The 13,455-nt window shown below is 36.6% G+C and overlaps 1 protein-coding gene across 5 annotated transcripts in view; it reads right to left on the bottom strand.

The window, feature by feature from the left end:
* Nucleotides 1–13,455, bottom strand: part of SPATA6 (spermatogenesis associated 6) — a 137,851-nt gene that overhangs the window by 49,003 nt on the left and 75,393 nt on the right. For all 5 annotated transcript variants that reach the window (XM_045064486.1, XM_045064487.1, XM_045064488.1 and 2 more), the window contains one exon: nucleotides 1,446–1,630. In XM_045064486.1, coding sequence (XP_044920421.1) covers nucleotides 1,446–1,630 — 185 coding nt within the window. The remainder of the gene's footprint in view (nucleotides 1–1,445; nucleotides 1,631–13,455) is intronic.

The following is a 13,455-nucleotide window of genomic DNA, read 5'->3' on the forward strand; positions in this document are numbered from 1 at the left end:
ACAGACATGGAAATTAAAGAAAGTCCCCTGACAACTGAGACACAAGTTACCAGACTTCAGCAGGAAAATCTCTCTTCAAAAGTCTCTCTTGAACTTTAAAGCCTACAGAAACATAAATATGTATCTCTCTCTGTAAATACAGAGATACATCTTTTAATCTATCTGTCCTATCTATGAACTCCATGATACCTCAGGCAGCATTCTATTGGCCTAGAAGCAACATTAATCAAAATTCCCCATCTCAGGGTTAGGGTCTCCAGCAGACCTCCATACATCCATCTGAATGCTTATAGGGCAAAGAAAGAAAACAGACAAATCTATCTCTTCAGAATAGAGATGCTTTAATACAGCTTCCAAACTGATACACTCTTGCTCAGATCATCAGTTTTGAGATGAACTTTCTGACAGACTATACATTTAGTTTGAATTTTGTCAATTATGTCCGACGGTTGTAATAAGCCGTACAAATTTAGTGTGTTACATTAGCTTTTTTATACCATCTGTAAAGACAGATTTTATTTCCATTTGTTGATAGCATTTCTCTTAGGTGTTCAAATTTCTATAAAATTTTTTAACTAAAGTTTTTTTTTTTTTAATTTATGACAACTCTGTTTTCTACATTACTATTAGTGAGTGAGGCAAGGAATTTCCAACTTGAACTTAACAATGACAAAAACCAATGAAGAGGAATTATTTCTTTCACATTCAGTTGTAACAAGTGTCTAACTTTGGTTGCCCAAGGTTTTTTAGAAGGACGGCTGGAATCTTTACATGGTTAAGATTTCCTGGGGAGTTGCGGGAGGGTTGTTTGAGGAAATCAGGTACCATATACCAACGATATATGGCATCATCATTACCACTAAAAGGAAAGTATAACCTATGCTATTTTTATGCATTAGCGATATTCATATGTTAAATCCCTATGAGTCTCTTGAAAACAAACCAACGTGTACTATTTTTCACTTTCATGAATTACAGTATTTAAAGATTTTATTTATTTATTTATTTGAGAGACAGAGAGAGGGAGAGAGACAGCATGAGAGGGGAGAGGTCAGAGGGAGAAGCAGACTCCCTGCCAAGCAGGAAGCCCGAAGTGGTATTTGATCCTGGGACTCCAAGATCATGACCTGAGCCGAAGTCAGTCGCTTAACCAACTTAGCCACCCAGGCGCCCCTGAATTACAGTATTTAATTAGGGTTTAAGTGACTCTAATTAATAAACTCGCCAATAATTAATAAACTTACTTCAAGAGGACTGGGTTGGGGAGGAGTATCTAGTACCATATAATATGTATTATGTCATGTTCTAAACAAAAATTAAGCCCTTTAATAAAAGATCGAATTATACTTGTATGAATAATCATTTCACATACATAATTGCTGTCTTGTCTTTTCTAATGATGATTATTCAAAAAAATTAGTACAGAAAGAGAGACTAAGCTTTACCTTTCCCTGAGAGAAGCTCGATTTAACACAGGGCTGGGAGAATGCTTTGGCATCGTTGAGGGTGCTGAATGGACGAGTAAGGTCCTTGCTGAATGCTGGGGCTTGCTACATGACCGTGAGCTTAAGTACTCATCACACCTTTCCAAAGACTCATCAAAGTCTCTTCCATGGGGTGTCCTGATAACCTGTTTAAAAAATATTTGTATACACACAATAAATGTGGTAATATTATACATACACACAACCTGAGAACATTTTTAAGAGTTAAAAAAAAAGTATAATGTCATAGCTGTACTTGAAGGTAAATTTCAGAATGTAGCAGTCATCATTATCATTGTAAGAGTAAATACTGAATATATCTGGATTGTTCATTCTACATGTCTAAAATTTATAAAACCTTATCAATTCCAAGGGCCTTTGAGTAGTAGTGGGCTAAAGGTAGGGGTGTACATATAAAACAAAGGACAATACACAGAAACTAATTATAGCCCAGTTTAGCGATGAGGTCAATCAGAACAGAATTCCACCCCAATACTCATACATTGATTCATTTGTTCTGGGAACAAATGAGTAAGTCAGGACCGAAAAATTAATTCCTACCCTTGCTATGTGGAACTTCGATTCTAATAAAATTTACATTCCACTAAGAATATAGTTTTAAAAACACACACATACCAAGGTAAATAAGTAAAATATATAGTATGCCTAAGGATGGTAAGTAGCATGAGAAGAAAATAAAGCAGGGAAGGGGATAAGAAATGCTGATAGGTGGTGTGGGAGGGGTATAGAAGGAAGGAGTTGCAATTTTAAATAGGATAATCAATGGGGACCTCACAGAGAAAGAGAATATCTTAGTAAAGATCTAAGGAGTAAAGGCCTGAAGACCTTAGTAAAGAACACAAGACAAGTCATGGGGACATCTATAGGAAGATCATTCCAAATGAGGGAAAAAAAAAATTAAAGACCCTGTGAGGTGGGGTGGAGAGCATGGCCTGGTATATTAGAAATAGCAAAGAAACCAACAACACTGAACTAAATAATAGGCAGTGAAGTTAAAAAGGTAGATTTAAAGGATTTAGGCTTCTATGTTGTGACTGTTTTTTGTTTTTGTTTTTTTTTTAAATGAGTTCTCCCTGGCTACTGTGTTAAGAACTGTCTACAGAGGTACCAAGGGCAGAGGCAGGGAAATCAGCTTGGAATTGATTACAATAAAATATGGAAAAGGATGTTGGACTGTATCAGAGTGATAATGGAGGTGAAATGTGATTAGACTCAAAAGGCATTTGAAAGATAGAGCCAACAGGATTTGTTGATGGACTGGATGTCAAAGATAACACCAGTCTTTCAGCCTAATCAACCTGAAGAGTTGAGTTCGTATGATTTAGTTATACCCTTCCACCTGGAAGGATGGAAGGATGTTAAGAGTCTGTCTTTTGGACATGTTGAGCTTCACATATTAATTTATTAATCACAACACAGAGGAGTAGAATTCAGGAGAAGAGCCCAGAATAAAAATACAGGGAACTGCATGGTATCACCATGGAAGAGAGCATAAATAGAAAGAAGAAAACATCTGAAGACAGAGTCCTAGGAATACTCTGAGAGGCTGAGAAGGTAAGAAGGAAACATGAGACTAAGGAGTGACCAGGGAAGAAGGAGAAGAAACAGGAGAATGTGTTGTCAGTTGACAGAAAGCATTTCAAGTAAGAGGAGTAACTGAGTTAAATACCTCTGATAAATCAAATTAGAAAGGACTACAAATAGACCTGTGTATTTTAGCAATTGGAAGGTTATCATCAGTAACATCAGCAAGAGAAGCACTGATGGAGTGATGGGAGTGATAATCTGTGGAGTTGAGTTCGAGAGAGAATGAGAGAGGGGAACTGCATTCATTTAATAAACATCTAACCTCCAGCCACTATTTTAAGTATTGGGACAATGGCATTGAACACAACAGAGTCCCTGCCTTTATGAGTCAATGTCCTAGAAGTATTACTTGGTAAATATCTGACCTTAAAGGAGGTCAATTTGATCTTTAGAAAAGCCAACTAATCTTTCACAGACTCATTTCCCTCATATGTAAAATAGGGTTAATAACAGCTATCTTATAGCTACTATAAGATATATATATCTTATAGATCATCTACAATTTAAAGTATTTTATAGAATACCTAGGTATATGAATTAGTTATACAATAAATGTAAGTCCTTTATTATTGAACTACCAGTCCAATACAACTTTTGCTTCAATACTACCACAATTTTCACTGTTTTCCAGAATTATAGCAACATATGATGAGTCAGCAGTGAGCTGAATCAAGCTTTCAATCCTAGAACAAAATAGCATGTAATTCAAATGGCTCAGTTACAGTCCCAAATAACTGATCAAGAAATATATGATGTAGACTGAATAAAAAAATCGAAAATTGTTCCACTGTTAGCTGTTCACAGAGATGAAGTAAAAGCACAGTGAATGTCAAAAAAAAAAAAAAATCAAAGAGATCCATGGTCAACAAATGTTAAGAGTATATATAAGAGAGACAGGAAAGAAAGAAAAAGTGCTGTAATACTGTTTCTAGAGTTATATCCAAATATGAGCTCCTTGGCTTATGCTAGAGAGATTGTGTTCTCTTTGTTAATTTCTTTTTTTTTTAAAGATTTTACTTATATATTTGAGAGAGAGAGAGAGAGAGAGTGTGTGCACGCCATAACTCAATACTATTCAACATTTATTAAGCATATTTTATGTAAAAAGTATTGAACATGGTAGAAGACACAGATAAATACACAATATATTTTTGATAAAAATAAATATCACAGACAAAACCTCAAAGAAGTTACAATCCATGACGGCAGACATGAACAAACAAGTACTGACAAAACAAAGAGGAAGCAAATTAGAACTAAAGAGGTCTATAACAAGTAACTGTGCAATGGGATCACCGCCAGGATGTAGACTTTGCGTGGAATTAGAGTAAATATTTGTACTGTAATGTTTTATATCTAAACAGAGGACTGAAATGTATAATGAGGGGGGGAGTCTTTGATAAGAATCCATTTCAAACTTTCAGTCTTAAACCTTAGCTTAAGAAACATTTCCATAGCTCTTATGAGTTTTCCATAGGGCACTTATTCACTTCAGAAATCAAATGAATGGAATATTAATGTTTTTGGCTCATTACAGAAGAGTTCCTTTCCTGGATGATTCTTCAAGAACAGTGGCTTACAGTCCAAAGACTTGGGTTCAAATCCCTGCCTGAGCAGGTCATTTCCCCTCCAAGTTTTTCCTTATCTATAAACCAGGCAAATGATCTCCCAGGTTTGCCACAAAAATGTGGTAAGACTAGTGAAAACACAAAGCAGAGGGTGTAGCTCATGAGACAGAATAATATTTATGTCCTCTGTTTATAGCAATCTTCATGTTTCAGTATAAAGTTCTTTTTTTTTACATTTATGGAAATTATCCTTTAAATGCCGAGACCTCAAATATGTAACAATTTCAAAATGTTAAAGTGTATCAAGATAAAAAATTTAGTATTTTTGACCCAATCTAAAACTGTTGTAAATAGAAAAGCTTCATATATAAAATTAATTGTAATTTCATAAATGTAATGATGGAAATGACACACTTTTTAAACTTGTGATATTTAAAGGTCTGGTTATACTATATTCATGAAATGAGATTCCTGTAAAGTTGTTTACATGATAATCTGATAAGTTAAATCATATTAATGGCTATAACATTTATATATATATATATATTTTTAAAGATTTTATTTATTTATTTGATAGACTGAGAGAGAGCACAAGTAGGAAGAGTGACAGGCAGAGGGAGAGGGAGAAGCAGGCTCTCCACTGAGCAGGGAGCCCAATGTGGAACTCGATCCCAGGACCCTGAGATCATGACCTGAGCTGAAGGCAGAGGCTTAACCACCTGAGTCACCCAGACGCCCCATAACATTTTATATTTATAGGAACTTCAAGATCCAATTAATAGAAGGAAGAATTAACTACTAAGTATAATGGGAAACAGGAAATTCACTTATCCATCAAGTATCTGTTGAAAGTTACTTAGTGCCTGGTAGTCAACAACATGCTCTAAAACTTCTCCTTTGTTGTGGGGCATAAAAATTTAAGAAATAAATAAAAATAATTCTAACGGAATTAGCTGGGAAGTAGTTGAGAATAAGGAGTGCAGGAAAAAAGTTCAGTATAGGTATTGCTTTGATGATAAGAAAGTACAGTTCTCATCCAAAGAGAGAGAAGAGGGACACCTGGTGGCATAGTCAGTTAGGCTCCAACTTTTGGTTTCAGGTCATGATCTCAGGGTAATGAGATCAAGCCCCACATAAGGCTCCACACTCAGTGGGGAGCCTACTTGGGATCCTCTCTCTCCTCCACCAGCTCCCCTCCCTGATTGTGCTCCCTCCCAAATAAATAAATCCCCCCCCCCCCCGCAAAGAAGAAGAAGAAGAAGAAGACAGAAACAGATATTGGTAACTAAGAGCAGTTTCTCAGTTTTGCCAAGAAAATTCCTTAGTGAATCCTATTTCAAGTAAGTAATCAATTCCTATCTTATCTAGTTTAAAAATCCTTACGCTCAACTATCTGGTTTGGTTTTAGTAAGATGTACTTCCTTTATACTGGAGGATTCAGAAGAAATTCTAAAATAATGCAATGAAAGTGATAAGTCATTCCTTAAATAGATCAATCCTTGTGTGTATGTGTGTGTATGTGTGTGTGTGTGTGTCCCATCTTAGACCACTGTTCTATGCATTTATATAAATAACTTGTTTCATCCCCACAACAGTCTTATGGGGTAGATATTTTAATATTCTGTACTTCATAGCAGAGGAAACTGAAGCAAAGTAGAATAGCTACCAAGTAAGGGGGTCTCAGGCCAGTGACATACGAGAGACCTACGGCAGATCTCCCAAGTGGAAAACTCCCAGAGCCCAAGCCCCTCAGGATACCTAAAAGGAAGGTCTCACAGAAGATGGTCTCACAATCTGATTTACTAATAACCCAAAATATAGAGCTCAGGAACAAACTGTCCTCAAAGAAAAAAGACATCTCCAATTAATTTTATGATGCAATCATAATAATGCTACCAAATCACTAATGGATAGCAGAAGGGTAATTACAGAGCACCCTTACTAGAAGCCATCTATGGACAAAATGTTAAATAAAATATTAAAAAATTAAATTTAGTAACATTAAAGAAAAATAACATAACGTGACCAGATTGGGTTTACTCAAAGTATACAAGGATAGGCTAGTATTAGAAAATCTATTATTCAACTCAATAGATGCTGCAAAAAAGGCGTTTGATAATATTCAACATCCATTTATAATCAAAAAAACATTCTTTGCAAACAGGGAATTTCAAAAAGAACTTTGTTAACTTGTTAAAGGATATTTAACAAAAATCTACTGCAAATAACATTCAAAGGTGTGAAACCTTAGACTTGATCCTATCAAAGACAGGATCAAGACAAGAAGGCACACTGTATTAGGCTATGTTGCAGTAGCAAATTAAGTTTGAAAATCAGTGGCTTAACATAATAAAGGTTCATTTCCCCCTGTGCTTTACAGTAATAGAAGTTAGCAAGAGAAATTACACTTCACAAAACTGTCCAAGGACTGTTTTGATGAGGCACTCTGAACAACTTATGGCTGTCTGATCCAGAACATGAGGCCTCATTATCACTGCAATGAGAGAGAGTTCATACCCATTCATTTATGCTTCACCCTGGAAGGGATCCACGTAATTTTCCTTCATAGCCCAGAGAGAGTAGGCCCTATATACCCGAAAGAGGGCTTGAAAGGATGGAAGAGGACATGAATAACAAATAAGCAATAAATGTCTCTGTCACATCCACTATTACTGCTTTTACTGAACATCGTATTGAAGATTCTAATCAGTTAAGACAGAGAAATAATTTCAATAGCAGAAATAAAATTCATTATTTGCAGATGATTATTTGCAGTTTCTTCTATTAAAAAATTCAAGAATAACTATGATAAGAATGTTATACAAAAATCAACTTCAAACCTACATATCAATAAAATACACAAAAAAGTAATTTTACATAAAATATTCTTTACAGTAGGAACCAAAACTATAAGGTTTCTAGGAATAGATCTAACAAAAAATGTGCAACACACTGATGGCAAAGCATTTATAACTTTAGTGAGCCACATGAGAACTGAGACCACCTGCATTCACATGGTATAACTATCAGAACAGAGAAATGAGGCCCACTTACCTGAACATGACTTGACCATGAATTTAAGGAAATTCTTGCCCCCAAAAATTATGTTACAAACCAGTAAATAACCATCATTTGCTTCAGGACATTCCCATAAGTCATTTACCTGAAAGCAGTCTGCTCAATTATCAATCAACTTCCTTCTCGAAACAATAGATTCTTAATCTGGGCAAACAATTCCCTTCTCAGGACAGATCATTGAAATGGACAAATCCTTCCTTATCAAATAAACTGTTCACTTGTCAAGACTTGCTTTAAGACCCCAATCTTTGTGTCCATTAATCCTAAACTTTTTATTTTTATTTTTATTTATTTATTTATTTGACAGACAGAGATCATAAGCAGGCAGAGAGGCAGCAGAGAGGAGGAAGCAGGCTCCCTGCTGAGCAGAGAGCCTGACACGGGGCTGGATCCCAGGACCCTGAGATCATGACCTGAGCCGAAGGCAGTGGCTTAACCCACTGAGCCACCCAGGTGCCCCAATCCTAAACTTTTATATCACAAACTTTGTCAATTAGATTCCCTCAGTAAAAGCCCTACCTTGAAACACTGGAGTTCAGACCCCAAAACCCTATAAGTACCTGCCCTTAACCCTCCCCTTTCAGAGACACTACTCCAACTGTCAAGGTGATGGCTTTCTCTTACTGCATTATGTCACAAACCCAGTTTTGCTTGGTATCAACAGACTATTCAGTTATTGTGCTGGACTTCTGGTGATTTGGCAGTAGACAATCCTAGAAGCCCATTAAGATATTAATAGATATACCCTTGCTACCACAGTGAAGACCTTCAATATAGAAACTTTATTTTTCTGAGACTTCTCGAGCTTCCCTCCTGGGAGTTTCTCTGACCACATAGTGAGGTGAGTGAATCTTGGTGTTGAGGCTGGGCTCTGACTTCCTTTTGCTCAACTTCTCAAATGCTTGCTTTGTCTTCAAGGAATGCAGAACCTTTAGTAATCTTTTCATTATGTGATCAGGTCTGAAAACTCATATCCCCAGTGGAAGTCTGTCTTTCATTAACAATACTTATATGTCTCTATCTTTGTCATTTCTTTTTGTGAGTCTTTAAGAGGAAGGTCATGGGAAAATGAACAAAACATTAAGCTACTAAATCCATCCTCCAGTCAGGCCCATGGGTGAACAGGCCACATCACAATCCTTTTTTTACTATAAAACTGACCTGTGTCACTTGTCAAAATATCATGAAAATGTCTTTAGGTTTTTTTTCTTGTTTTCTCCTTGGGAAAACATACCTTTAGGAGAAATTGCTCCCATACCTTCCATCTTCCTAGAACTATGGATGTGTCAGGTCTCCCATTGGAGACAACAAGGGGGCGGAGGCACAAAGTATGCAAGCAACCCACTGGCCAATATTGCCAGACTCCTGTGTTTGCCTCCCTTTATGTCTGTAGCCCCTCCAAGTTAGATTCAAGTTGTTTTCGTGTATTTACACTATAATTTTAACCATACAGTTATTGTTGTAAGCATCATAATTTCAGCAATGTCTATGCAAAGAAATCCTTCTGCTATCAGGATGGCAAGCCTGGCAGGATTCAGCATTGCTGCAGACTGACAATTGCTCTTTACCTTCTAGTTCTTCCTTTTCCAAGTATCCCATTTTCTCAGCTATCCTGTTCCTACTCTAACAGAGTATATTAGAAATGGGGTTCAGGTAGGGTGGGAATATGAGAGAGGGGAAAGAGTATGTCAACTCACAGGTCACCCAATGCAGGTCTGATGGACTGGCCCTCCATCACCCAAAGATCCTGGCCTTCAAGCTAGACTCAAGTAATTGCATGGAAGCTCCCCCCGGCCAAGGTTTTATTTATTTATTTGAGAGAGTGAGAAGGGGAGAGAGCATGACAGGGGAGAGGTCAGAGGGAGAAACGAACTCCCTCCTGAGCAGGGAGCCAGATGCAGGACTTGATCCCCGGACTCCAGGATCATGACTTGAGCCAAAGGCAGATGCTTAACCAACGGAGCCACACAGGTGCCCCTGCATGGAACTTTGAGTGGTCTTTCTTGAGGAGGACATGAGTATGTTCTATGTGAGGGAAGAAAGGTATGCAGAGATATTTTGTGTCCAGGGGGGCAGACTGTCAGAAACGGTTAGCTGTCCCCTAAAATTTGTGTTCCCTCTTATGTGGTTGGTATAAGATGAACGGGATCAGCGGCCTAACCAGGTTTCTACTTGCTGGCCACTCTTCCTCCTGTGCTTCTAGATATGTGACCAGTTCTTGTCAATGGAATATAAGATGTGACTTAGGTCACAGCCAGGCTTTTAAGAAACAGATGCACTGTGTTGTTAATGACAAATACACTTACATTTCATTAAGACACTGAAATAGTAAAGTTTCAGAACTTCTAGCATTACATTGAATGAGTTAAAAATCCAGAAGTAGAAATACAGACATGACCTGGAGAAGGATAGTGATGACACCATGGGAACAGTGTGTAAGTTCAGGAGCAGCAGGAACAACTAAGTGGTAGGGAATAAAAAATCCAAGCAGAAAACTCTGACCTTGATGTGATATTTATTCATAAATTCAAACAATATGTAAGTGTCCACCAGACACCTATATGCCTGATAGCAAGTGAGGATAAAATGAACAAAACATTACACTTACTTTCAGGGGTTTAGGAAGATACATTAAATCCATATTCTTCTAAGTCCAAGAGGCACCCAGTGTAATAAAGCGATGCTTAGGCATTCGAGGATGCTAAGAGTGATGTAAGGCTACTCGAAATCAACCATATATTCCACACATATATCATAACTTTGCCTAAAGCCAGGTCTGCTTCTCCACTTCCACTAAGGTGGTTTCCTATCCCTTTCAAAGAAATATAAGAACTTTCCGGCTTGAGAGTTCTCATAAAATTCATTTTCCCCAAATAGTTTAGAAGTAACGGATAAAGAAGTGGAAGCAATGTTCATTTGAATGTCTAGCAGTAAAAAGAAGGAGAAAGAGAGGATGATAAAGATAGGGCGATGCAGACTGAGAGGTATGCTCTTTTTCAGGAGCTCTGTAGAATTTGTTTTCTGTCATTTAAGATGGGAATAAAAATTATTGTTTAATTATAAGGCTACATGTAATCCAGTGATATAATCCATATGAAAAGCTTTAAAACTGGAACCCATTATATACATTTAACTTGATTTTTATTATTATGTTTGTTGTCAAAAGAGATGGAGCCAATAAATAAATAAAGGCAAAGAAGGTGTTAATGTTATTAAGAAGGCAGAGTAGAAGAAAAAAAGAAAGTGGAAATTAACGGAAAGACTGAAGTAGAGATGAAGATAATGGAGGATAATTCCATCCACAACTGACTGATATGTTCTCTGACAAAGTAGAATATGACATTATGTATGGAAAATGAGAAGGAGAAGAAGTAGAACTTAGGTTGGACTGTGTGTTACAGAATCAACAAGAGAACAAAATGATCAATAGCACTGAAGGCAAATTTGAAGCTAGAAAGGATATCTTTATCAAGACCCAGGTAAAATGGGTTCTATTAATCCTTTCAGAAATACTCTGTTATTAGATGTATATCCATTCATTTACTCATACACTGATTACATATGGCATCGTTGATTTTTTCAACCTTCACTCCCAAAGTCCCTGCAATGGACTAAACTGTGTCTCTGGAAAATTCATATGTTGAAGTCCTAACTCCCACTTAACTGCATTTGGAGTAAGGATTTAAGGTTAAATGAGGTCTTTGGGGTGAGGTCCTAATCTGAAAGGGTTACTGTTCTTAGATACCAGAGCTTGCACTCTCATGCACTCCTGTCTCTCTGCCATGTAGGACATGGTGAAAAGGCAGCTGTCTGCAAGCTAGGAAGAGAGCTGTCACCAGGTACCAAACTGGCTGGCACCCTGATCTTGTACTTCATAGCCTCCAGAATTGTGATAAAATAAATTTCTCTTATTTAAATCACCCAGTCTATGATATATATTATGGTAGCCCAAACTAAGACAGTTCTCATTTAAAAACAAATATTTTGTATTGCCTTCATTTATATCTTGAAATGAAATGTATCAAAAATCAACAAATTGTCTTAACTGTAGTATAAAGAGAAATTAATGGAACATGACCTAAAATATGTACTTTAATACATAAATGCTCAAGCATGACTATTCTTGCTTACAGTCACTTACATAAATAGTTTGGAGTTTTAAAATGTAAGAAGATCATAAGCCATTCCATACAAGAAAACCAGGAAAATAAATGAGCTGCCCTATACTTCATCACAGTGTAATACTATACCACATATTTTTAACAAAACAAAGGTATAAGCTTTATAAAATACTTGTATCCCTATAATATGTATCTCAAAACAATGTAAAGGTACCTGTGTTTTATGTAGAGTTAGAATTGTTCTAATAACTAGGAACATGTTTTTCACCTCCATTATGGTTGGTGAGACAGCTAAAAACCATGTGGGACATAAAAATTCCTCACCGTTTGGCATTGTCCCACTATTACAGAATATCTAGCATCCCTTATTATTAAATATCAAGAGTACTTCCCCTAAATTACTTTAATAATGGTACCTGTTAAATGCCACCTTGACAATCTCCACTGAGATGGTACACTCTACTGAGTGGTACAATCTCCACTGAGAACCCATATACTAAATGAATGCCTACGACACAGGCATATTGGAACTACATTGGAGAGAAGAAGTCAATGATTCAGGGGAGTAATGGTAGAAGTGAAAAGAATATGGGGTTATGTACATTGGGGAGGGTATGTGCTTTGGTGAGTGCTGTGAAGTGTGTAAACCTGGCGATTCACACACCTGTACCCCTGGGGATAAAAATATATGTTTATAAAAAATAAAAAATTTTTAAAAAAGAAGTGAAAAGAATACAAGCATTTATGAGAACAGTTGGGTTATAAGGCTTCCAAGGTAAGGAGAGTTGAGTTTGGTCAAAAGAATAGATAATGATCAAACAGCTACAAATCTTAAAAGGGGAGGCAGCAGATATAGAGATAAGAAGATGTAAGAAAAATAGAAAAGTAAGGATGTTAAAAAGCCTTTATCCCTCAGTACTACCCTCTACTCAAACGAAACTAGTTGTTTCTCTTTTCTCTTTTCTCCCAGGACCCTGTATATATATATAAATCCTAAGACTTTTTTACATTGCTTTCTTTCTCTTGTCTATGCAAAATATATTTCTGAACAGGATTCAAGCAAAGTCCTTTTCCAGAAATTTTTTTGTAAGCACTCCCACCTTTATGACTTTTTTTTACTTGTAGAAATCCTAGTGTTCTATTCCCTGAATATTTATTAGCCAGCTACTATGTGCCTATAAGAACGTTCATTCTTTCCATAGAGAAGCTAGCAGTCTTCAATGCTATATATGCATTTCAATGAAAATCTACCCCTTGAATATAAAAATAATCCTGTGAGTTTACTTACCACCTACTGCTTTAACAAGGATAGTATGAATGATCAACTTCACTCTAACCCTAAAAGTGAAGAATCCAGAAATGATAGTGGGAGACAATTAAAGTTCAGTTCTTTCAAAGAATTCAAGTGGGAAAGAAGATTGTACACTTATCTTTAAATGGACCAGCCAACATAGAGCTGGATTACAGTCACTCTAATAAGATAAAGATTAGTAGCTTATAAACTTTATCCCTGTCTCTCCATTCTGTATTTTTATATATTTGGTTTACTTGTTTTCTCTTAACAACCCACTCAGGGCACCTGGGTGGCCCAGTTGG

Source organism: Mustela putorius, unplaced genomic scaffold (genome assembly GCF_011764305.1).
Source record: "Mustela putorius furo isolate JIRA1106 unplaced genomic scaffold, ASM1176430v1.1 tig00003853_pilon_pilon_pilon, whole genome shotgun sequence".
In the NCBI taxonomy this organism is placed as follows: Eukaryota; Metazoa; Chordata; class Mammalia; order Carnivora; family Mustelidae; genus Mustela; species Mustela putorius.